At 33.1% G+C, this 26750-nt stretch overlaps 2 protein-coding genes across 9 annotated transcripts in view; both read right to left on the bottom strand.

Annotated features, from left to right (window-relative positions):
• LOC106056764 (uncharacterized) overlaps positions 1 to 2330 on the bottom strand; it is a 44852-nt gene extending 42522 nt beyond the window's left edge. For 2 of the 6 annotated variants that reach the window (XM_056042539.1, XM_056042533.1), the window contains exons 1-2: positions 2059 to 2230; positions 128 to 232 (exon numbers count right to left, since the gene is read on the bottom strand). The gene's annotated coding sequence lies outside the window, so the exon portion shown is untranslated. The other 4 variants (XM_056042536.1, XM_056042534.1, XM_056042537.1 and 1 more) reach the window with 4 other exon arrangements.
• A 2885-nt stretch (positions 2331 to 5215) lies between these two features.
• Positions 5216 to 26375, bottom strand: LOC106080140 (uncharacterized). Of its 3 annotated transcripts, none has more exons than XM_056041062.1 (9): positions 25958 to 26375; positions 19150 to 19307; positions 14533 to 14629; positions 13546 to 13695; positions 12068 to 12095; positions 10091 to 10186; positions 9196 to 9389; positions 8244 to 8355; positions 5216 to 6968 (listed from the first exon to the last, which is right to left on the bottom strand). In XM_056041062.1, exons 2-9 carry the CDS (start codon positions 19278 to 19280, stop codon positions 6850 to 6852), a joined length of 927 nt encoding a protein of 308 aa, XP_055897037.1. In that variant the 5' UTR covers positions 19281 to 19307; positions 25958 to 26375; the 3' UTR covers positions 5216 to 6849. The 3 variants fall into 3 exon arrangements, with proteins under 3 accessions (XP_055897037.1, XP_055897036.1, XP_055897038.1); XM_056041061.1 differs by having other exon boundaries at positions 19150 to 19312; positions 25958 to 26373; XM_056041063.1 differs by having other exon boundaries at positions 19150 to 19256; positions 25958 to 26371.
• Between the last annotated feature and the right edge of the window lie 375 nt (positions 26376 to 26750).

Raw genomic sequence — 26750 nt, forward strand, 5'->3', positions numbered from 1 at the left:
AAGCTTAATAAAGTTGTTTCTTGATTCTTGATTGCATAACTGGTACTTAAAAAGAGGTCTTATATCCATTTGTTTTGAAATGACACATTGTTAATCAACATCAACTAACCAAGTTCACTCAACTTACAGTCAAAAGAACTAGTTAGAACATCTTGACCTCACTCCACAAAGCACTCTGATTTGACTTCATGATCCAAGATTTTCAGATTCGTTCAATAATAAATTTTTATAACTGAAAAAAGAACAAAACAAGTATAGTTATCCAAGATGTATGGTGGCAGAGAGGTAAAGGACTTAGCTTCTGAACCAGACTATCCCAGGTTCAAATCCTGGTGCAGATTGAGATTTTAGGGCACCTCTGAGTCCAACCAGTTCTAATGGGTACCTGATGGGGAAAAGTAAAGGTAGTGGGTCATTGTGCTGGCCACATGACAATTTCTTTAACTGTGGACCACAGAAACAGATGACCTAGCTTTAGATCATGTACCCTATAAACTGCAAGGTCTGAAAGGGGGAACTTTTTTAACTTTATAGATATTGAGGTTTTTATATATGTGTATTGTTACTATTGTTATTTTGAATTTACATAATCAAACCACCTATATATTAGATCTATAATTTATCATCTCTCTCTATATTATATATATATAAATTTAGACTAGAATATATGTAGATCATAATATAGATCTATATCTAGTCTAAATTAGAATATTTAACCTAAAAAATATCATCTCTAGATTATTCTAGACAAGATCTAGAGATCTAATTAATACACAACTATATATTTACAGTTTTGACCTCAAAACTTTGGTTCAACAGCTCAATTTCACAAACAGACCAAGTTACACACTATAATGACTATATAATAGATCTATCTATAGAGCTAGATCAGAATTAAATCAATCTATATCTAGCTAGAATTATTTATTTATTTATTATGGCTCCTCTGGCCTCTGTCTCGGAAGACAATGATGAGTCACTGGTTTTGGTTTCATCTTGAGATGGGGCAGAATATGGAGTGACTAGATAAATCTATTATTTTTTTTTATGCCCTAAAATGCTCTAGATCTAGTCATTCTAGTACTTGCCACAATCACTAGACTGACAAGAGAAGCTAGAATCTAGATCTATATCATTACTATCTGCTACTGAGTGCTAGATCTAGTCTATAGACTCATATAGAGTTTATTATAAGTTGTACTATATTTAGTTATTAGTATCTAGACTTATAGATCTTAAATTTGAACCTAATAGGTTACTAAAGACGTTACTTAAAAAAAGAAGATGATTATAAGTAATATAAGTCCTACTGCCTACATCATGCATTTAGTGGAATCCATAATCCATACCTAGACTGTTAATTAATTGAATAACTCTAGGCACTTTAGGCTTTAGTTTAGGTAGATCTAGTCAATCTAGACTCCTTTGCCTTTGGTGACTCCTCTAGTCTCTACAATACACACTAAAGACAGTCTAAAACTATAAGACAGCTATAGTACTAGAGTCTAGACAACTAGTAGTAGTCAGTCACCAGTAGACTCTATAATAGTGAGAATATCTAGTGACTAGATCTAGTCTCACTAGATTTAGATCTAAATTCTGTAAAGTACTAGACATAGATCTATATATAATATAATATATATAGATCTAGATCTTTAATCTAACATTAGCTTTAGCCTACTAATTAACTTACACTTAGGTTAGGGCCTAAGATATATATACTGTATAGGCCTATAAGTATAGGTATAGACTTTAGACTATAGTTATAGACTATTACTATACATTATACAGTAATGACAGTAACTATACTTATACTATAGTATAGATTATAGAATAAAATAGATCTATAATTGAGTATAATCTATCATCTATAGTACTATAGTGAATATTATATAGATCTAGATCTAGTCTATAGGATAGTACTACCACCAGTAGATAATAGATCTAGAGTCTAGTTGAGTAGTAGATCTAGTAAGTATAGAATCTACTAACTAGAACTAGATATAGAACCTTTTAGTGAACCTACATCTACAATCTACATCTAGTTTAACTAGTTACAATTTTTTAAGTAGTAGATCAACAATGTGAATTAGATCTAAACATAGTAGCACTAGATCTAGAATCTAGTAGTAGAGTAGATCTACTCTAGATTTTATCTTATTTTTTTTTATTATTGTAGAAAACAATTTAATGTCTGATCTAAACTAAACAAAACGTAAACGTAAAAAATCGAAACAATTTTCTACACTTTGGCATGAGCAGACATGAATGTTGTTGACATTGACAGCAAAAACTAAAAAGTGGCATTTTAGAACTAAAACCGACAAAACAAATAATATTCTAATAAAGGGACAGAATGAACAAAATTTTGTACACCCATGCGTAAGCCTACTTATATAGAATCTATATATGCCATGGGCATTGCCGGTCCTACAGATTGCGGGGCCCTATGCGAAACGGATTGCGCGGGGCCTATTCCCTAATGCCATTAGAGCATGGAATAGTATGGGTTGCCTGCTAGCTAGCCAGGAAAACCAGCTTTCATTTAATAAAAAATGTAAAAATTAGGCAAATTTTAACCAAAAACAAGAAATTCAAATAGACCTACATAATTTACTTTAATAGTCACTGGCATTCAAATAGTTCTATAGATCTAAATCTATCTCAACCTCTTAAAAAAAAAAAAAAAAATTAAAAGCGATATTTTTGCCAGTCGATAGTAAAGGCAGATCTTAATGTTTATCTAAATGTGGTTAATTAAACTTGAAAAAAAAGTTGTAAAAAGTCTTATAATATAAAGGCTATTAAGATAAGATAAGATAACTTTTATTGATCCAATCAAATGGAAATTCGGTTTGACTACAATTGACAACCTCAGCGTAATTACTGTACAATAACAATATAGATGCACAATAGAGATGCACATACGAACAACATTCACACACGAAAGACACATACACACTCATAACCAGAGCTTTATAAATAGACTTCCTATGTACTTCTCGATGACGACAGAATGTTAATTTTTTATGTTGGTCATTCAGGGTCTATTATTACTGAATGTTTTAATTTTCTTCTTTGGTATAACATGTTTTCACAGAACTGGATGTACGAATTAACAGTTGTGGTAAGTTCATCTGTCTGGGCAGTTGCTTATAAACATCTCCCAATCTGTTTGCTCCAGACAACTTTGTAGCTGTAAAACAGCGTCGTCAGACCATGACTGGATCCGATGGACTGTACTTCGGGTTTTGTTGTTGTTAAAACCAGTTTGTACGTGGGTGTAAGATATTATGGATCATTGTGTGGTCCGACTCTCCGAGGGGGAAATAACGATCGAGATGTGTAGGCCATTTTTATGTTGCTATAAGACATGTCTAAGGTTTTATCGTGCCGTGTGGGACAATTAACATATTGAGTATATGTTGGCAAGTGTTGAGAAGTGTGTAGAAGCTTATATATATATATATTGAGTGAAACTGCATCAATTAGTTTAAATAAATCATTGTAATTGATTATTAGTATAATCTAGAGTTCTTGACTAACAATATAGGCCTAAAATGTCTTCGATTGGAAATATTTCTTTAATTTATTATTTGTGCTTAACGCAACTTTAATGCTTAAAGCATTCTCAATAAGTTGCATATGGTTCAATCATTTCTGTGGACCAGTGGTGTGGGGAAGGGACGGGGTATCTGAAGAAGTTACTCGTTTCTGAATTCGAACCTCCTCGATGGGAGGCCGAATGGTTAGCCATTGAACTATTCAAGTAAGCCTACTTATAAAAGAAAACAAAAAGACAACACGTCAAGTATTTTTGGCACGAATTCTAGTATATGTTACTTTAAATTGAAACGACCCGCTTTATAACCCCCCCCCTTTTTTTTTTTGGCTGTTTAGGAGACCAAAACGTTTTTCTTAGCTCAAATTCAGATAATATGATTGATGCTATAATCCCGTTCAACTATCCATAATGAGATCAAATGAAATGTATGGAGTGCAAACTATAAACAAACATACACAAACAATTATTATATGTTGGCCTCCTCAAGTCATTAATTGATTATTAATTGACTTCATAGAGTACTGTAGAGCCCCATTCTGGTGAGAACTTCCATAGTTAATGGTATGGTGGATCCTTCAGACAGGGCAGGGGGTGAAGAGGCCTCGTTCCAGGCCTGTTAGTCAGAAGAAATCGTGTCTGATGATCATCAGGATAAAGGCGCCCTTCTGGACTTCCCTGAAGGCAAGACGTTCCCATCCACATATAGCGCAGGTAAAGGTGACATTTGCTTTGATGGCAAAGGAACCACGTAGTGGTGGCATTTGTTTTGATGGTAGAGGAACCAAGATAAAAGTGACAATTGCTTTGATGGTAAAGGAACCAATGTATAAGTGACATTTGCTTTGATGGTAAAGGAACCAATTTATAAGTGACATTTGCTTTGATGGTAGAGAAACCACGTAATGGTGGCATTTGATTTGATGGTAGAGGAACCAATGTATAAGTGACAATAGCTTTGATGGTAAAGGAACCAATGTAAAAGTGACAATTGCTTTGATGGTAGACGAACCAATGTAAAAGTGACAATTGCTTTGATTGTAGAGGAACCAATGTAAAAGTGACAATTGCTTTGATGGTAGAGGAACCAATGTATAAGTGACAATTGCTTTGATGGTAGAGGAACCAATGTAAAAGTGACAATTGCTTTGATGGTAAAGGAACCAATGTAAAAGTGACAATTGCTTTGATGGTAAAGGAACCAATGTAAAAGTGACAATTGCTTTGATGGTAAAGGAACCAATGTAAAAGTGACAATAGTTTTGATGGTAGAGAAACCACGTAATGGTGGCATTTGTTTTGACGGTAGAGGAATCAGCAATTTTTCGTTTGGTAAGTTTTTCTTCCTGATCTGAGGTCGATGCTTTTTCACAGCCCATAGCTTCCTTTGTCATCATCTCTCTCCATTAATTGCAGTCTAGGACTACGTCTTCGCAGTAGTCATCATTGATGTTTGATGTTTGGAGATCCCTTTTGATTAGACCTTCATCGACATATCGGAGGAGAGCGTGACCATTTTTTTTTTATTGTTTTCATCGCTAGTTGAGCCTTAATGGTAAGTTCATCCAACATAGGGCTGACCACAGTTTATGGAAAAGTTTTTAAAATGTATATTTATAAAACAGTTACTTAAAAAATTTAATTTAACTCTGGTTGGAAGAAAAATCTTTTATTAGGCTCTGATCTTAAAAGAAATCACAGTTGATTGTCAGACTAGTTGTAACAATATATAACCTAATTTGTTATTTCTTTTAATTTGAAGACAAGGAATTAAACTAAACAAACAGAAGTTAAAACAAGACATATACTTTTCAAATATCTTTTTGATACATTTAAATAATATATATATATATATATATATATATATATATATATATATATATATATATATATATATATATATTAAAAGAAAAAAATGATTAGCCCTGAAAATTAGACTTATAAAAATCCTAAAAATGAAATTAAAAAGAGGCAAATATATATTTTGAACAAAAGTAAGTATTTACAATATAATTATATAATTTACACATTATACAAAGAACAAACTTTTGTAATAGCAACACCAACAAATGGTAGAACAAGGCACCAGGAGTTAAAATGGCAACAAATATACAGTCAAATCTAGAATTATTAGACACAAAATACTGAGGATGTAAAATTTAGCCACAATTGAAAACAAAAATTTACATGAATATTTATAGGCAACCAGTGTATATTCAAAATTTACATTTTAATGTTTCTTTAAGAGTTCTGTGATCCTTGATATACATGAAGTTTGTTTAAATATATGCACAAAAAATACATTAAAAAATCACACATTTTTTATATCGGTACAAATATCACTTATTGCAAACAGGAGTAATAGTTTAATACTAGTTTATTTTATCAATATGTAGAATTCATCATTTTCAAGAGTTTATATTAGTGCTTTCATTTTAAAATATGAAATTTCATTAAATTGAAATGACACATAAAAAGAGAAAAATGTAACTTATAAGTTATATTGAAAAAATAGGAGAATGAACCATTTGATTGACACATTATATTAATGGCAATATCTTTGATTCCATAGATCAAGGATGAGTGCACTGTTTCACATGGCCACATCAAAGTGCATCCACAAGTATAGTAGTACAAAAATTTAAAAAATAGTCCTTTTTTTATCAACGTGCTCTATTTATCTAAAAGTTTTTTTTTTTTTTTTTTTTACATAAATAAAGAAGTTGTGATATGTTAACATGTTAGAAATAAGTTTTATTTTCATAAGAAATATTTATTTAAAGTTTTTTTTTTTACCTGTATAAAGATTTTAATCTTTAATATCAATATCTCAACTACTAAATGCAGGTTGGGTTCTAAAAGAGTAGGGAGCCAGTCGATTTTGAAATATTCTGTTACTTTAAGCACCATTGCTGTTTTTAGAGATGTTTGTAATGACTTTGTTACATAATTTTAGTCTTTTTCTTTAAAGAATTAAAAAAAAAAATTAAACTACCATCTTTTAAATTAATAGGCTCAATTGTTACTTTTAATAATCAGAGCACATCATAGAAATAAAATGCTGTATAAAAAAAAACTTATATAATTATTGTACAATTTTCCACTCAGCTTTAGGCACAGATAGTATTAATATTATTTTATGCTCTTGACATGCACAAGTCATTTTGATTACATTTAATAATATATTCCAAAAATTTTTCATTTCCTGAGGCACAAAATTGTCATTCTTTATTAATGTATTTTATTTTTAATAGAGTCAATCATCGTTTCCATAGCGATTATTTGTTTTAACTTTCACCCATCATCATAAGGCCAGCAAATGTTGAATTTCGATCAATAAATGCCAAGCCATAGCCAGATATCTTGATGTTAATAACGTCACCAGGTAATAATCTTATGGCACCACCTGGAGAGGGCAACAAATACAACACATTTATTAATCAATCTTTAAGTGGCTTAATTTTTGTTTAAGCTAATTTTAGGTCATATTTGTGGGCAGATGTTATAACAATAAAAATTAGACCTCTTATCAAAGGGTGCATGGTTCAAATTATCGTACATCTTATAACTACTTTGTATAATAATAATAAAGCTTGTTTTCTAGTCCGAAGATTAATGAGGAATGCAGTATTTCCCATGGCTATGCAGCCCCAGCTGTGACCTACTGTGACTTTGAAAATTATAATGTTTCTAAGCAAACATTTGTAACTTATTATCAGTAATTACTATTGATGAAATAAACTCCTAATAATGTCTTAAAATTCATGATTAATTTTACAAGCAATGCTCCCTTAACTCCATTGCTAAGCAAATCCATAATAAGGGCAGATGATGTTAAGGTCATCTGTTTCTTTGGCCAATGGTCAACAATCAGGGTGTCATGCACCTATGCATTTTTTTAAAAACTCATGTTATTTTTTTCTCTCATGCATATTCCTGCAATATTTCCTTGACAAAACAAATCAAATGAAAGTCATTATTGAATATGTTAGTGATAAAAAATAATTGTTTCCCTACATTTCATATATTTCAAAATCATTTTTTTACCATATACATTATTTTATAGCAGCTGTTTACATATTTAAAAGTATTTACTTTTTCTATACATGGAATTTTTAAAAATAAAAACTATATTTCAATACCTATACTGTGTAAGTACACTAACTAATATCAGTCAGTAGGCTGCTTATATATCATAACTTGTAAATTTCAATATACAATAAAAATAATGGGTCAGTTGTCAAGCCTGTGATAATTATATTTCCCCTTTCAGATCGATCTATAGGGCAAATGATGTTAAGTTCATCTTTTTTTTTCTTTTGCCACCGTTTACAATCAGGCTGTCATGTGGCCAGCACAACAACCAACTGCCTTTACTTTCCCCAACTTAAGTCAGATACCCATTAGAGTTGGGTGGACTCAGGGGCGCCCTAAAAATCACGAAATTCAAAATCCAGGTTTTCACAGATATTCGAACCCAGGACCTTAAGTTTAAAGGCCAAGCTCCTAACCACTCAGCCTCAGCGCCCCCATCATAACTATGAGTTGTGGTAAATTGAATTGATAAGTTGACTAGAGAAATGGTCTGTAATTATTTTATGTCAAATAATAAATGAGAACTTTGCTTAGAATTGCAAAGACTTAATATTTTACTAGTTTATACAGGGCAAAAATACTTTACCTGTGTAACTTGTTTCATCATTGCTGGTACAATTATTGCAACAGGTATATGCAGATTTAAATAATACCATTGACTGACTTGAAGATTTCTTTTCAATTGTGTGATGCCATGTCTAGGAAAAATTAGAAAACAAAATAAGCCTAACATACAATTTTATTACATAAGCATTTCATTTCTTGATTTATATGTGTGTATTAAGACTAAGACTAAGACATCTTTATTGATCCTTATGGAAATTTGTTGTGATTACAAGGACTCTTTTCTCATATAAAGACAACACAACAGAAAAATACACATAAATACAACAGACAACATAAAGAGTTCATATTATTCCTATGAGGTCTAATTAATGTTCAAATATTTACAACTCTTTAATGCCATAGACTATGAGAACAGAATACTTATTCAACTTAGATAGCAATGAGCAAAACAAAAATTATTTTGCCATATCTCTTAAAGCATTTTATAATGTTCACAACCTAGTTTTAAATTTAAAAAATCTTTTAATGTTTCTGATCTACTACATTAATAGATTCATGATTACATTTAGTAGAGATTACACAATAATAATAAAATAGATCTTAGTCAACATCAATGATTGTACTCATTAATTTACTTTTCATAACCAAACATTACCAACCAGTAAGCATTGCAAACACACACATACATATCTGAATTATCAAATACTTCAATTAGTGTGTGGAATGTATACTTTATTTTATTAAACTAATGTTCTCTCTCTATATATATAGTTCTCTTTGAGACTATTTTCTATGGTTCAATGAAGCACAACATAAAAAAAAGATATTCTTACATAATTAAGTCAAAAGTTTAAATAAATGTTAACTGTGGGACAAAGTATTTATTAACTCATAAAGAAATACAATATTTAAGAGCAATATATTTTTACAGTTAAACAATTTGTAATATATAAAAAAAAAATGTTTCTGACCGTGTAACTTAGAGTTGAGCATTTAATTTCTGAGCCGATTTTGAAATGTACACTACTATACAGATAATACACTCCAGAATGTATCACTTTGAATCCATCTTTAAGTAAATCAACTTTTCTCACATGCTCAAATTTTTTATCATGTTCACTGACATCTTTCAAAAGCATTGTGGCTAGTTCATCTGTAAACTCAACTATATGAATATAAGAGTACAGATTATTGATTGTTGATAATTTTCATAATTTAGTTAACAACTGAGAAAATCTAAATAATTTTTTTAGTGTTAGTAATCTTGGTATATTGCAAATTAATTAGTAATAATATATTAATATTAAGTAAACACTTTTTATAACAACCTATTATCAGTATAATACACAAGGGCAGGATTTTGTGGAAAGTTTCCATAAAGATCCACTTATGAATAATAAGCATATATATGTCATACTTTAGAAGAAAGAGAATACTTGTTAACTTAATCTAATAAAAAAATAGTAAGATTAATATTTTAGTTTTAAAAAGTGTATATTTTCAGTAAGGCCCTTGGTAGACAAACTTCCATAATTCCTGAGCTGCATTTACATATTACAATCGTGTTACATGTGCACACTTTTTTTTATCATGACAGTGTTGCAATGTAAGATTTAAAGTGTTACTGGTGAAATTGCAAAAAAAAAAAAGTTTTAAAAGTTTCTAATCCATCAAAATTCGGATATACTTTTATCTCTTGTGGAGAACCCAAGGCTGTAGCCCTGCCTGCCTTACCTTAAATAAGGCCCTAAAAAAATACATACTAAATAAAAAAATGTATATTCCAAACTAGGACACATAAACAACACATAATAATGACAGACATCTATAACAATATATGAAAAAGAAGATAAATATTTAGCTTACTGGAACTGCGTGTTGATCCTTTGATTGGTGCTAACAACTGAACATGAGCAGAGGCTGAGCTCAAGGAGAAATTGGAAACATTGAATGCAGGAAGAGCTGTAATAAAAATGTAGAACATTTGACCTCATATTGCATAATTACATCAATAATTTAGCTGTAAATTTTGTAATATAATGGCATGCAATCAGACTTGTAGTAATTTTTGTTTACGTCTGAATTAATATACCAGATCTGTGACATTTTTTAATCATGCTTTAAGCCTATTGAATTTACAAAAAAAATTCTAATTTATAATTTATGAGTGTTTACAATAAAACACAATCACAATTATAACTATATAAATAATAATATTACACTAAATCAGTATTTTTCAAGTTTCTATAAGTGATGCACCCCCCAGAAAAAAAGGATATGTCTGCATTCCCCTAAGCTACCTTATAGGCATCTAGGGTAGAGCCCTAGCATTGAATTGTTTCTTGAATTTTTAGCTGCAGAAATGCCTTCATTTGGTGTCTACAGTCTACACTTCAACATGAGTAAAGTGTAAGTCAAATAGAGAAAAGGTAGGAAGGACCAATACTAAAGTGTAATAGACATTCATTAAGGAACATGTAGTATATGTCTGTAAAGAACTTGATCTTCATAAAATCATTTTCTTGAAACAGATCAGTTTTTTGTCATCAATAAGACATCTAAGGATTCAAGATATAGTGCTCTTGAGAAATGATATCTTTTTGAAATAAAATACACACACAAAAAAAGAATCATCTTGGCAATAAATGCCAATAAATAAAAAGAAATTTGCAGTTTTTCATGTTAAAGATGCCTCTTGCAAAATAAGAATAAAAGGTCCTACTTGAAAGATCAACAAATGTCATTTAATTGAATTTTAAATAGTAATAATATTAGTAATAATGTTGTTTTACTTTTTCTTTACTGAAATATGGACCTATTCTTGCACATTTTTCATCCCATATAAAGACAGCTTTCAAACCCAATTGAATGTTTGTATATACACAGTTTAATAAATGAGCAATAAATATTGTTACAAATGAACAGTGACAAGTAGAGGTCAACGTGTGACCCACAGCGAGATGACACTGCAGCAGGTGTTCTATGGAATCTACATGTAAAAACAAAGACAGGATGTGACGTGTCCTCACGTGTTGTTCTAGATGATACTAGCAATGTTTGTGCAACTTTGGAGGAGCAATTAGGGACTCTATATAAGCCAGAGAGTTAATGTGAAAGTCAGTCGTGAGTGAGTCGTCGGTACTGTTGTCTACTGTGCGAGACAGTAGAAGAGAGATGTGTACAAATCGATGCAAGTTAACTAGGATAGAGTTAACTGGAGTGGACTACTGTCGTTAAAGTCTATACAGCGTACTACAGTGGACTTGAGCCGTTACAGTTGATACAGTCGATGTAAGACATGTACGGCTCTGATTCGGTAGACTTGAATACGACTTGGTTCAGCTTAGGGAGACCTGGAGCGACACTGGGAAGTGTGTCGTTGGTCTGTTCTGTGGAATACGGCTCGATGCAAGCTGAGAAGAGATGAATTGCAACGAAGTGAAGAGATGAATTGCAACGAAGTATAGCTAACTGTAAACTGACAGATATTGTACAGTCTTTGACGCTACATGTTACAGTAACAAATTGTGAGAGTTAATAGTCATTAAAGTTATATGAAACTGAAAGTTGAGTTGTCAAGTTCTTTGCAGTGTTTTTATTTGTGTGTCTACTAATACATTTAGCCAGAAGATTCAGAAATACGTAACAATATTATACTACATTAATCTATATTAAAATGTGAAAATATATATATTAAATTAATTATAAAAACATTTTGTATAAAAATAATACATTCTAATAAAGGAAAATGCAAAGTAAATGCTTTTTATTCAAGCAACTTTGCATTTAAATCATAAAATATCCTAAAAAAAACATTGACAACAAGAAAGAAATTTTACTAACCAGATTTAACATGCTTTCCTCTCATGGACTGTTTAATAAATGAAACATATAATAAAATGAAAATATTATTGAAAGAAAGAAAATGTTTTTAAATTGTCAATAAACTGGATACTCTTAATTTATTTATTTTAGCCTTGGGTGGTTATCTTAAATATCACTGCATAGTTTGTAGACAATCACAAAGTAATAGATTTCTTTTAAATCAATTTCTAAAATGAACTTAAAAATGGTGCTAGTTTTGAGGTTATCTAATTCCAAAAGTAAAAATGCTACGACATGATGGATCTACTTTGGAGTCTGGTTTTAAGATTAGGTATATGGTAATTTTAAGGCCTAGGATTTTATGAATGAAAAATTTCATTTTTTTCATTTATGCTTCCTTTATAATTTTGCAATTATTTTCTTTATGTTTCGGTTTGACTTTTATATTCTCTGAATATACTTTTTTTCATCCAAATCTACAGAATTTCTCAATGAACTACAACAAAATAAACAAACATACACAATATAACAAAAAAAAAATGAAAACAAAAATATATGCTTGTTAATTTAATCTTGAAAGAATAATAGTTCATAAAAAGAAATGTAGCTTGTTTTTAGTAAAACTTTTGGTATCAAGGCATACAAAAAATAGTTATTTTTTAAAACATATTTTTTCTTTGCTAAAGCAAAAAGTTGAAGGAATAAGCAAATTACTCTGAATATATTTGCATTACAATGTACATATAGCCTACCTAAATGTAATTATTAACCCCAACTGCCAGATTGTTAGTATCACTACATTAAAAACTTAGGGCATAGGCTGTCAACAGTTTTTATAGAGTAAGTCGCACATCAATCTGCCAGTACTTTACCAGACTGATGTATTTAATGCTTGCATGGCTGTCATGGCAATGACTTGAAAAGAATGTCATGCCAATTAAGCTTTACCATTTTTTGTGTAAATATAGTAGGCAAATAGTTGTGTGGTGTCAAAATAGCCATAGTGCATAGGCACCAACCAAACAGTATCTTCTAGTCCTTATAATGTACAAATACATTTACACAACTGAACAAAATTTCAGAAAGACACAAAGGTAAAGGCACATTTATCATTCCATATGCTAGGACAAATTAATGTAAGGGTTCCTTGTTCCCAGGTGTCATTAAAGCATAGAACGAATAGCCTGAATCAGCCAGGAAAACAATGACTTATCAAAGTTTAAGTCTCTGATTAACATGCATGACTAGATTGACACATTGACATATGTAGAATGTAATTATCTTATATTTTGAAAGAATGTCTATAGATTATAAGATTAGATAAAAGAATGTTTAAGATCTAATCTAGTATCAACTAAAATTAAAACAGTAAAAAAAAAAAAAAAAAAAAAAAGTAATTTCTTTATTACTTCTATGCAGGACTTTATAATAATTAAATTAGCATATTTGATTTGATAAAAGAAATTGGTCATTATTTAAATAAAAATGAAACTCACAATTTCTAAAAGTGCAGTTAGTTCTTTGTTGTTGTAAGCACAACAGTTGTCGATTCCATTGATTTCTTTCAAGACGACAGATTCTAGCAAGTTATGTGGGATGTGATCAGTCATTGAACAGTCTAAACAAGCTATGGCAGGATTCATATTCTAGAAAAATGAAAAGATTTAAAGGAAATATCAACAATAAGGGAAAACTAATTTCTAAAGTAAAACATTTGGGTAAAAGATAAAGTATCATTTCATTATAACAATGATTCAATATTATATTTTTACAACAATAAATAAAGCAGAATTTTTTAGGGGAAATTAATGGTTCTATGTAACACATTATTACAACTAAAAAAATAAACATTACTAAGACACTAAGATACTGTAATGTAATATTGTTTTTTACAGATAAACTTGAGATCCCCAGTGAAGCTAGTTGCTTAGTTGTATAATAATGTGTTGAAATTTGACTACTTAAAAGTTTTTATTTTTGTGCTCAAGGAGTAAAAGTAAGTAGTTCCCCTTTCAGACCTTGAAATCTATAGGGCAGATGAATTAAAGGTCATCTGTTTCTGTGACCCATTGTTAATGGGGATGCCAGGTGACCAGCATAATGATTAACCGCTTTTACTTTTCCCCAACTAATGTCAGGTACCCATTAGAGCTGGGTGGACACAGAGGTGCCCAAAGATCCCAAAATTAAAAATCCCAGACTTCACCGGGATTTGAACCAGGGTTCAGTAGCCAAGTGCTTTACCGCTCAGCCACTGCACCTCAAAAAGTAATCCTATATTTGGAAAAAACATTTTGTTTAATCCAATCAAAAATTGTAAGGGAAAAGTAGGTCATTTTTTTGGTGATTAATAAATAAACATTTTCAAACAATTTTTTTCCCTCTTTGAAATAAATAAAAAAACAACTTAAGTCCAAAAGCCCAGGACATTTAGGTCTAATGTTGTTGTTTTTTAAGTGTTTTTTTTATATAAGCTTACTTACTTTCGGAGAAAATTTTGACAATTCTGTGTGGAAGAATCCAATGATTATTAAAAAGAAACTCGTTACCATGGAAATTATTGTCAACACAAACACTACCCTGCAACATATGTGAATAATTCAAAGTAATAATATAATATGAACATTAATATTACCATATAAATAATAGTGCGCATTTGTATTAAAGAGATATGTGTCAGGTCAAAGTTGTATGTTCTAAATAGCATACATCAGCCACATTCTTTATGTTTGCGATTCTTCGACGCTAACTACAGAACTATATACATAGAGGAGGATCCGTGCAATGGAATTGAGATGCTACAGTTGTATACTAGGTATCACCCACAAAGACCGCATCACAAATGAGATTCGAAAGAGGATAAAAGTAGCTTTTAGGTCCCGCGATGAACTGCTGACCAGTGACAAAAAAAAAGGCAAACTAAGACTTTATGGCCATATAACAAGGTCTTAAGGGCTCGCAAAGAAAACAAATTAAGAAGAGGAAGACAGAGAAAGCAATTGAAAGACGCGGCGCACAAATGATTCAACAGACTTAGGTGAAGGTGAGGTGACAGCAGCCACACAGATGAGACAAAACTGAAGTTGAAAACCCTCAACCCTCTGGATATTAAAATTATGTACATCGTCGTACGATGGGTGAACTATACCTATACCAATATAACAAACGAACAAGTTAACCAGCAAATAGTTTAAAAAGGCATGTTGTATGTAGGGCTACCGTAACAATAGTCAATTAAAATAATAATTGCACAGTAATTAACGGTAATTAATCATATACATAGAAAGATGCTGCCTTTGATAATACAACAAAAACATTCAAAACGATCCGCACTTTGAGGAATTTACGAAGTTATAAGTAAAGTTAACAAATAACATAGGCCAACGTCATAATAGTAACAAAGATTAATTGAAACTCTTTTTAAAGCCTTAATATGTATATTTTATTTACCTATTCAATTGACGTTTTATTTAGTATTATACTGCATTCGCTATATACCATTTAGAACAGATAGCACACGCTACTATAACGACACATTTGAGACTATATATTAAGATACTTTAAAAATAATTAGATAGTTACGAACGAGCCTACTAGCTCTCATAAAAATTTGGGCCAAAAAGAGTGTCGAGTGACTCGAAATACGTCATTTGATACAAAATGGCCAAATGAATAATTTCTTTACAGTTTGTAATTTCTATTGTACTTTTCTAATGCCGACCAGAGTGTCCCATGCCATACTCAAAACAGCGATTGGGTCCAATCATGACCTGCGAACAATTGTCCAAAAAAACGCAACCTGAAACTTTATGGCCGTATCACAAGGTCTTCGTGTCTCTCAAATAACATCCTTCAGAGAACAGTGCAAAAAAAGAAGAAGCAGACAGAAAAAGCAATAACATTGAAGAATGGACGGGTCTGTCATCGAAGAAGATTATATCAAAAGTTAAATGTAGAGAGGAACGGAGAAAGACTGTTGACAGATCATGAGTGGTGCGCCAACGCTCAACAGACTAAGGAATAGATGAATGTGAAGTGATGAAGTTCGTAACAAACAAACTGACACAAGTAGTGAAACTTGAAGTTTAACATAGGGCATACTTTCTTGGTGGAAGTTGACAATCAATAGGCACTATTTACTGCACATCACTTCAGCAGACCAACTTAATTTTTTTTTTCAAATTTTGTAATGAAAGAAACAGACAGAAGATTTACAATGTCCTCGTAGAGACTGGTGGGTTGCAATAAATGAGCACTATTTACAATCCACAACTTTTGTGTCAAGTAGGCCTACACTTTAAAAAGGGATAATAAATTAGGATTAATTAGGATAAAGTGACAAAAAAGACATGACAAAAGGATTTATTTTAATATGATGTGATTTACACAATTTTTGACATAGAGCATACTGCAAGTAATCCAATTACAGGACACTGATGTCAAGAGACACGTGAAAGTATCGATTGTAGAAGTTGATATTTGTTTACACTTTAATTTTGAAGATCCCGTTCACGTTCTTCAAGCAATAAAAGACAGGTGGAGAGAAAAGGAAGAAGAAGTGATTTGAAAACGTGTGGAAACCATAGAAAGGAACATGTATGAGAATAACGCAAATGAAAACAGGAAGATTTTGAAATACATAGAAATAAAAATGTCCAGGATGTCATGTTAAAAGATAACTGTTGCCAACTAGATATTAACAAAATGACTGCGTGCAACAAGCGAAAGAGATTGGAAACTTGATTCTACAATCAAAAAGTTTGCTATTTATGGCTTTGCCTCCATCATTGAACAGTTTCAATTGTGAATAGAAATCACGTGTTCAAATGTTTGGATTAACAAATCTGCAGTCTAGGACATCTCGATGAAGTGGTGACTACCAGGTCCGAATGGTTGGAGGTGGTGAAGCAGACTTAAGTCCTGGACCATAAAGACGAAAAAATGGTTCAATGAACTTTGGGTGATGTCATTTTCTAATCTGAATCTATTATTCATACAATAAGAATTTTTAAAAATAAAAAATGCTAGCCAAATAACAGCGTTGATAAATTTGCACTAAAATAAATATCATTCATTGTATACTATTTATAAAAATATCATTCCATGTATACTATTTATAGAGAAACATATTGTAATAGTAAATTTACTTTTTACTTTAAATTATAATTTTTCAAAAATCAAAAGCGTGGCCCACCAGAAGTCCTGTGTACCTCAATAAGGTCCACTAGAGCAAAAGCTTCGTCTAACCCTGGTGATAAAAGGGCATTACATTGTACAACTTTGGGAGCCATAGACCAATTATTTTCTTTCTTACATCTAGCGATAATTATGATCTCTGCTCTGATGGAATACTGTCCGCTCGTCCAAAGTTGTTTTTGTGTTTTTAATTTATTCCCATAGATGTTTCCAACAATGACGTGAGTGAGCATTAATAGAAACAGATACGTTTAACATCTATCTAACCCACACACAATTTTATTTTTACACCCCTCTCTTCTGTTCAGGCTCTGGATAGAGATTTGACAGCATTTAGACCCACACGAAGGTCAAACTTCACGTTTTGCTATGTTCATCACACATAAATGGCGTTGTAAACCGAACACGCGGGAGCAAGGCCATATGGGCCAATAGCTGGCAGACACTGAAGAAAGAAAAGACAACGTAGAGACAGCTAGCTCCACACTCATAGATTTGTAATCTACTGTTTCATATATTCTCATCTAATGTCTGCTGACACGATAATTAGAATTTGTTTGAGCCGCGGACGGAGATTCATTCACAAATTCACATGACTATGCAAACCCAGTTGCGACCTGCATATTTTTTCCACAACTGTTGCAGACAAATCCGTTGTCCGCCAGGGTCTATTTAAGTTTTCTTTCCATCTTCTGCATCTGCCCTCTTAAGGTCTTTTCTTTGGACCTCAAATGTGTATCCCGCTGTCTTCGTAAAAGCTCTCCAACTGTCTCTTTCAGAGGCCAACTGCAAGCTAATTTCCTCTATGCCAGTGAGGGTTAAATGGGCGCCTGAGTTGATCTTAATTAAGCCTACGCAAAACAACTTAATTCTATTCATTTTATTTACACTCGTATGACCTGATAACTCAAGATTCTTAGTACAACACAAGACAAATGGCGTGTCAGTTCATGGCCAAGTATTGACATCGGAACCAGAAGCAGCTAAAAATACTTACAAGAGAAGGACAAAGTAAAGATAAAACAGGTCGAGTAAAGTTTCAAATAAGACATAACCGTTGGATAGTTACAAAGTAGGGCCTAATGTTACAAAAATGGGAATGAAATTATGTTAGAAGAGAAGTTACAAAGAAAAGTTCTGAGGGTAAAATACACATACAAAAAAAGTCAAAGAAAAGAATAAACAAGAAAATAAAATAAAAACACTTTTTAAAAAAGACAATAACTCCTTTGAGAGCAATCGTTTTTCTCTTAAAATGTATGAATGTTAATTTTTTTAAATCCCGACCCCTTCCCCCATTCTCCCCGACATAGACTCCTGGTTAAGCGAATGTATAGATCTAGTAGGCCTACACCTTTTAATGTACCAACGATAAGCTTTTAGATCTAAACTTAGAAGACGATGCGCAAAATGTTCCTGAACATTAATTTATTGTAAACTCTTGAATCAATTAAGCCTTACATTCGGAAATTCCCAAACGCGATAGTCCTTTCAAAACCGATGTAGGATCTAGACATAGATTAGTAAGTTTCTAGCCAAATTTGCAATTAATTATTTTTTACTTTGAAAAATTATAACGGTCAAATTATAGAGTTTTCCCCCATGTGACCAACGTGCTAGTAATTATTTTCTCAGCGATATACATCAACTGTTAAATTTCTAGGAAAATCGTTAGATCCATTTTTGAGACCTCAGCCCACCCTCCAAGAAGGAGTGACTTGAATAGAGGTATTGTAAAAAAATATATAAAAAGATAATACAAAATAGTTGAGAAAAATCTGTATATAAATAATGTAGCTATCGAAAATCGAAAGGTAACAAAACAAAGTATATTTACAAGAAAATAACAAAATGTGAAGAAATACATGTAGGCTAATAGGCTATAAAAATGTAGTCGTACTTACCATTGATAACTGTTTGTTTTATAAGATCTGCTACGGTCATTAGGTCTTCTGTTGGTCCTGACTCGAGACAGGTGGTGATGTGGCACGTAAATGTATTCATCCTCTATCTGAGATGTACGAATAACTGGCATGGCGTTTGGCTATCATAAATGCTACATCTAGACTAATGATTCGAAAAGATTAGAACACCAAGACAAAGAGATCAAAACACATAACTAATAAAGGCTATCAAGATTACTGCCAACTAGAAACGATTGGTTTTTTTTTTAGCTCCTATTAAAATCAATGTTCTGCTTGAGTTGTCGACAAGAACTAAGGCAGGCCTCCAAAAAAAAGGTGTTTTGGCCTATGTGTGTAGGAGGGTAACTCTTGATATGGCTAAAGCCACGAGTTCAATTTTCTACATGTAGAGATGAGAGATTTAGGACAACATTGGAGTCCCACTGCTCACAAACCAAACTCTACGTACTAAGGCAAGAGAGTAAATCCTTACAGAAAATCCGGCAGACGGTAGGGCAACGGTCACTGCTCTATGGAAAAATCCTGCCGTCACCTGACACCTAATTGCGCCGATGATCCGGTCAGCATGGAAGAGGGTCAGGTTTTGACGTTTGGCAGCCAAATACACGCAAATTGATCGCCCTAACTTTCCCCTAGCAGCCTAGTTAAGCAAAATATGAAAAAAAAAATGTAGACATTTTCTAATCTATTTTCAACACGAATGTGATAAAAATATTATAAAGCTGTATCATCTCTTTGCCTGGTAGTAAATATAAAGCTGTATCATCTCTTTGCCTGGTAGTAAATATAAAGCTGTATCATCTCTTTGCCTGGTAGTAAATATAAAGCTGTATCATCTCTTTGCCTGGTAGTAAATAAAAAAAAAACACAGCTTCGTAGGTAGTCGACATATAATTTCCGAGAAATATATATATATAGGCCTATAGATATTTGGGTTTTACATTTATATTTTGATTTTGTAGACAGCAATCAAAATGGTTAATATTGCCTTAATAACAGATGCAATGCGTGCAATGTGTCGTCTTGGTATTGAAATCACCTAAGTCTTAATACATTCCATGAGTCAAGAAACACTTCAATATTTAAGAATTAAGTTCAAGAAAGCTCACCCCCCCCCCACCCAAAAGAACCCAGCCGTGACATTGAAATATGGCATAAGGACGCGTGTGCTTACGAAACGAACTGAACCTTATAACCAGAAGGAGTTCGAAATTCACTATAGACCGAACCGAAACTTTAAAACTGATCTTTACGAACCGAACGAACTGTCCTTTTTTTTATCCTAACAAGGTGAATCAAGTTTGCAACTAACACATCCCTAAAATACATTTCATATCACATCAACATTTAGTGCCTTTTTAAGTAACTTAGTAAGTTATTGGACTATTTGAGTTGACTGGCCTAGCAGTAAAAACAAAGGCAACTGAAATTCTTCGTCTTTTATTTTACCATGATGGCGAGGGTTAAGCATCGGCGGCCATGTTGTCAGCCCCCGGCCGGTAACACACATCAAAACTGTGCATTGATAGTTCTATCCTCCACCCCTGAATTTTGTCGTTTTCTATTTTACCGCGATGACAAGGGTTAAGCATGAATGATACGGACCTTTGATCCGTGGTGAGTTTGAAATGCGACCCTAATAGAAAATGTCTCCATTTCTTGATTGAATCAAATATAGCCATTGTTTCTTTCTCCTCGGAGGATTGACGTCTCTCGCTAAGAGATAGTGTTCTGGAGAAGAAAGCAACTGGTCTTTTGTTCTGGGATAAGGTAGCGGATATAGCGATATCCGATGCATCTGTTTCAACCTCCAGCGGAGTTTTGTGGTCTACATTAGTGACAACAGCCATTTCTAGTTCTTTTTTTTAACGCTTGAAATGTATCTTTGACTCTCTCAGGGAGTGGGAAAGTTCTGTTGTGTACTAAAGGATGGATCTTATCTGAGAAATGTCCTATCCAGTTGGCATAGTAGGAGAATAGACCCAAAGCTCGTCTTTGTGCATTTAGGTTCTCGGGTGGAGGAAGTTGACGCAAGGGCAGTAGTCTGTCGGGGTCTGGCTTCATCTCATTATGGGAGACTTCATAACCTAGTAATCTTATTCTTGAAAAAGCGTATGCACACTTATCCTCATTAAGAGTTAGTACATATTTTTTTATAGCCCCAAGAAATTTAAGCAGATTTTTATGATGGTCTTCTCTGTCCTTACCACAAATGGTGATGTTATCAATATAAGCATATTTACCCTTCAGTGACTCTTGTTCTATGATCTTGTCGATTGTCCGTTGAAAACAGGCTACCCCGTTAGTTACTCCAAAGGGTATCCTACAGAATTGGTATAATTTTCCTCCAGATTCAAAGGCAGTATAAGGGCGATCAGACTTCCTTAGGGGATCTGATGGTATGCGTTGCGAAGATCAAGGGTGCTAAATATTTCGTATTTAGCTATTTGAGAGACCATATCATCAATTCGGGGAAATGGATAAGCATCCCGAAATGTGAACCGATGAACATTTTGGCTCTAGTCCACTACCATTCTTCGTTTGTGTCGTTCGTTAGTTGTTATTAAGACTTGAGCCAGGCATGGAGATGACGAGGGCTCAATGATGCCATCTTTTAAGAGTCTCTCAACTTCTGAATTGATGAATAGAGTGTCGTTTGCAGAATAATGTCAGGATTTTGTGGCGATAGGTCGATACTCTTTAAGCATATTTTGGAAAAGAGGAGCGGGTTCGACTTTAGCAGCTTTCATTCTATTTAAGACCATTGATGGTTTAGGCCCCTGAAAATTGATCTGTACACTCACATGTTGTTCAAGGAAGTCGTTGCCTAAAATAACATCCTTACAGAGGTTGTCAAGTATGTGTAGCTTGAAGTCTTTATACGTGGAGCCTTTACTCTTAATGTCAGCATTAACATGGCCTCGAATATAACCAGTTAGGTTCGTGTTGGCCATAGATATAAGTTTTGAATCTATACTTTCTGACAGCCGATGCAGAAATGCAAACTGTCCGAACTACCTGTATCGAGGGCATCAAGTGTAATGTTGTTAACTTGTATTTTCATTACAGCACGAGATAGAGAAAACGAAGAAGCGGCTGTTATTGTATATGCCCCTGAATCAGAGTTAGGTCTGTAAACTGTAGAAAGTTTTGATTTGCATACCTTTTTGTAGTGTCCCTTTTTGTCGCATTTATTGCAGATTGCATCTTTAGCGGGGCACCTCCACAAAAGTAGCACTTGCCTTGAGCTGCAGCTATGGTAATGGGTGTCGAATCAATTGTGTCCTCTACAGCAGAGCATAGCGGCAATTTCGACGTAGTGGATTGTTGTGGTTGTGGTGTTTGAAAAGTAGTGGCTTGTTGCGAGTTATCTGTCGCAGAATGTTTCTGCGCGATCTCCAGAGATCTAGCTACCTCCAATGACTTTGCGAGGTCCAGAGATAAGTACTCTAAAGGTCTCTGCCTAATCTCTGGTGATGACATGCTACTATTGAATGCATCTCTAATGGCCTCGTTCTGATTTTCGAGGGCAGTGACTGCTCTGAAATGGCAGTCTTTAGCCAGCAATCTCAATCTTTGAATATACCTGTCAACACTCTGTCCTGTTTATAATTGGATAGGAGATAGCGAGCATAAACCTCATTGGTTTGTTTGACATAGAGTCCGCTTAGTGTGGTTTCAGCAGTTTCAAAGTCAGTACAGTCAGATATCAATTCATACACACCATGTGAGATAAAGTTACATAGTAGATCGAATTTCTCACCTTCTGATACAGCTAGTTTTAATGCGAATTTTTCGAATGTATGAAGCCAGTGCTTCCAGATCCTTTGAGTGTCTGGATCATTAGGATCCACCACCAATCTTTCAGGTTTTAGAAAACGATCTATACTTGAAGTTTGAAGCATAATTAATCCACAAGATTCTTGTTCAATAAATTGTAGTGACCTAATAAAATACTACAGGAAGACATGTCTGGATGCTAGGCTTTATTGAATCATCATCATCATATTCACTCCTTTAAGTTCCTCATGGAACGTAGGGCCTCGACAAAAACACGCCACTCTCCACGGTCTCTTGCTAGCTTTTTGATGGTTTCCCAGCTCTTCCTGGTCTTTTCTGCTTCTTCAAGTACACTGCGTCGCCATGTTCTTTTTGGTCTTCCTCTGCGTCTTGTTCCCTGGGGGTTCAACTCTAAGGCTTGTCTAGCTCTGTTGCTGGTATCTTTTCTAAGGGTGTGACCAATCCAACTCCACTTCCTCCCTAAGATCTGCACTTCTATATTTCTCTGTCCACTCATCTCCCACAGTTTGGTGTTTTCTACTTTGTTGCTGGGCTTTATTGAATAAGAATGACAAAACAGTTCACATTAACACAGTACACACACACACACACAAGCTGACCTGGACACTAAGACATTTTGACACACTAGAACAGATCAGTTCAAAACACACAACAAGAAACATAAATACACAACAGTCATCTTGAATTTGTTTTTTAATATGCTTAATATGATAGACAAAATCAAGTCTTGATCAACACACCAGATACTACACATAAAGACAGTTTTTATGAAATCAGGCATTCGATTCAAACAGCCTCTTTCCAAAAAGAGTAAAGTTGACACTGAATCATAGGATTTACTAGCAGACTTTAAGACAGCTGTGACTCATTTGTCTAAAGCTGATAGTAATGACACGAGTCATAAACTTGAAAAATAATTGACACTGCTCTTGACTGACTGTGATGCGTTAAAAATTTGGAAAGATAATGATTTTAAGACATTCCGAGACGATAGCATTGATTGCTACAACGTAGTTGGCTCTTCCTGACACTGGCACTGACAGTGAAAGAATATTTTCTGTGGGTGGAATGACACTGAGCCAACTTATCATATCTTATATATTAGAGACGCTACTTCAAAAAAAAAGATAATATATTACGTCCTGCGCATTTCATGTGTCAATTAGGCAAGCATGTTAATCAACGACTTAATCGTAGAATTCTTCGCAAATAGAGCATACAGCCCTGATTATTAAACTGAAATAAAGCTATTATCTGTGTTCATGGTCATCAAAATTACCGCTACGATAGTAGTGTATGTTGACAGGAGCAATTTATAATCGTAATGTCTGAAGTAGCGAACTCGTAATAGCTCCTACGTTGCACATTATTTGTGTTTTATCTTTGTTTGTGTAAAGTTCTAAATTCAGGTATTTTGCCTAATACGTTGAATAGAACCTTACTACATGTACTTAGTTTTGCTATAACCTAATTTCATAACATCGAACCAAACTTAAGATCTTTCCAAAACCTAAAATATTCCTTAATCGAATCGAACTTGAACGTAATAAGATGTGGTTGACACTAATCTCCTTCACTGATGTATATACTTATATATATATACAGTGCTTTAAAAAAAAAAAAAAGGTGCCGGTACTCAGTTGTTGATTGCCTAACTTTTAACCAAAAGAAATTAATAATATACGTTAAAATACAACAAAAGTAATATTTTTTTCAAAAAGGTGCCGATATGCCCTACCGGTGCGTACCGTCACAAAAAAGCCCACATATATATATCGATGAGAGAGAGATATTCAATTGGACTGTCTGGACAAGACATATAGGCCTAACAATAATAAAATAGAATAGGTATATAGACTCTAAATCTAGATCCAGTTAGTTATAGTAAATGATGAAAAAAAAAAACTAAGCCTAGAAGACAAATGACATTCTTATGCATGCACGCATACATCGTTAATATTGTATCTATCTAGATATAAATCTAGATTTCTAGGTCTTTGTATAGCTCTAGGTACAACATAAAATTGTAAATATAAATATTTAAAGAATGTAAATCTAGGTAAGGAAGTACATATATAATGCAAAGTAAACAAAGTTACTGTGGAAACACAAACTCTAAATCGGCCCCCGAAGTGGTCCACCCAGGCAGGTTTCAATATTTTCAGAAAGAATATCAGAATGAAAATGAAATTCTATCAAAGGCAAATGACAGAAAAGAATGGAGAAAGAAGGTTGACAGGTCCAGCAGACCAAGGGATATGTGAAAGTGAATATGAAGTTAGATGTGAGCCTGGCCAAACTGATATCATATAATGATTATCTAATTGATCTAATTGTTTTGTAAAGGATCAATCTCTTATTCAAAGCCTCAAGGAAAAATAAACATTCCTTTAATTAAGTGTTCTATATATGAACTGTCACATTGCAATTCATGCGATAATATGAAAAACTATTTATCAATTGTTGTTTTAAATTATTTTCATTTTATGCAAATTAAATAGATTTTTTCTCTTTAATAGAAAAGGTAAACTTTTATTTTTGTAAATGTAGTAGTTAGTATGACAGAACTAAACTAACTTAGCAATGCATTTAAAAATAAAATAATTTATTTACAAAAATTCTAAAACCGTTTAAATAAATGTGTTAAAATATGGTGAATAGCCATCTCCCTTACTAAACAGCCTCCTGTGTTTGTTACTATTAATAGTGAATAGTTGTAAAAATGGTGTAATTTTATGAAAAAACTGTTTGCATAGTTGATTTTAAAAATTACAATTTTCGCTTTCAGCAAAGAAAATAGATCTAGACTAGTAGCCGTTGCATCAGAACTTTAAAAGGTCTAAAATATCATAATGACGGATTTTCAATATCTTTTTTAGTTTACAAGATCTAAACGGGATGGACGGACAGACAGAACACACAAAACTAATAGCATCTAGATCTATTTCCCTTTCGGGGGCCGCTAAAAATGAAAGAATATACTCACAGTCCGCAGAGTCTTTACTTTGTCTCAATCACAATGATTAGCTATTTAACTTTAGATACCGGTATAGATATAGATCTAGACTAGATGTAGCCTATATTATCAACTAGATCTAATCAAGAAATCCAAGATCACTGTAGTGACTGTTAGTGTTTACATCAATATGATCAAAGTAACAAATCGTGATTTATTTTAATCTAGATCAGGATCTTTTCTACATTCAGAAACTTTATTATATCCAGTTTATTATATCCATTGGTGAGAGATGGAGGATCAGTAGGCTATGCTGGATAGATCCATGTAGTTGATACCATTCAAATAGCTGTATCGTCTTCGGTTCTTCCCATCCACTCGAACTGAACACACTACACAGTTAAGTAGGTCATAATGTTTGTGTAGATTCATGTGTGCGTTAGTTTCACGATAAACGAAAAGCGTACCACTTAATACGAAACCATTCCCTAGGAGTTTCCCGGAAATTTTTCATCTAGTGCGACATAGTGACACAGCAAACGTGACCTAGATCTAAATATAGACATAGAAACGAAACAAACGTTGAAATATGTATATCTTAAACGGCAAAGTAGAAACATTTTGTCCCAGCGTAAACCTTTTATTTCCAATTTAAAAGTATATTTTTAAAAGCTTGATTTGGTCAAATATGTCTTGATTTGGTCAACTATGTCTCTATATGTAGTAAAGAAACAAGTAACATATTTTTTTTCCATTGTAAAGACAATTCCTCATTTATAAAGCTAATCAATTTTTGTTAGAGCGATTACTATAGGCTACTCTT

This window comes from Biomphalaria glabrata, chromosome 9, assembly GCF_947242115.1.
Source record: "Biomphalaria glabrata chromosome 9, xgBioGlab47.1, whole genome shotgun sequence".
Lineage (NCBI taxonomy): Eukaryota > Metazoa > Mollusca > Gastropoda > Planorbidae > Biomphalaria > Biomphalaria glabrata.

Coding starts and splice junctions, on each gene's coding strand:
- LOC106080140 (XM_056041062.1), bottom strand. CDS start 19,280: ATGCCAGTTATTCGTACATCTCAGATAGAGGATGAATACATTTACGTG. Junction 14,630..19,149: donor AAAACAAACAGTTATCAATG/GTAAGTACGACT, acceptor CATATGTTGCAG/GGTAGTGTTTGTGTTGACAA. Junction 9,390..10,090: donor AGGATCAACACGCAGTTCCA/GTAAGCTAAATA, acceptor ATATTCATATAG/TTGAGTTTACAGATGAACTA.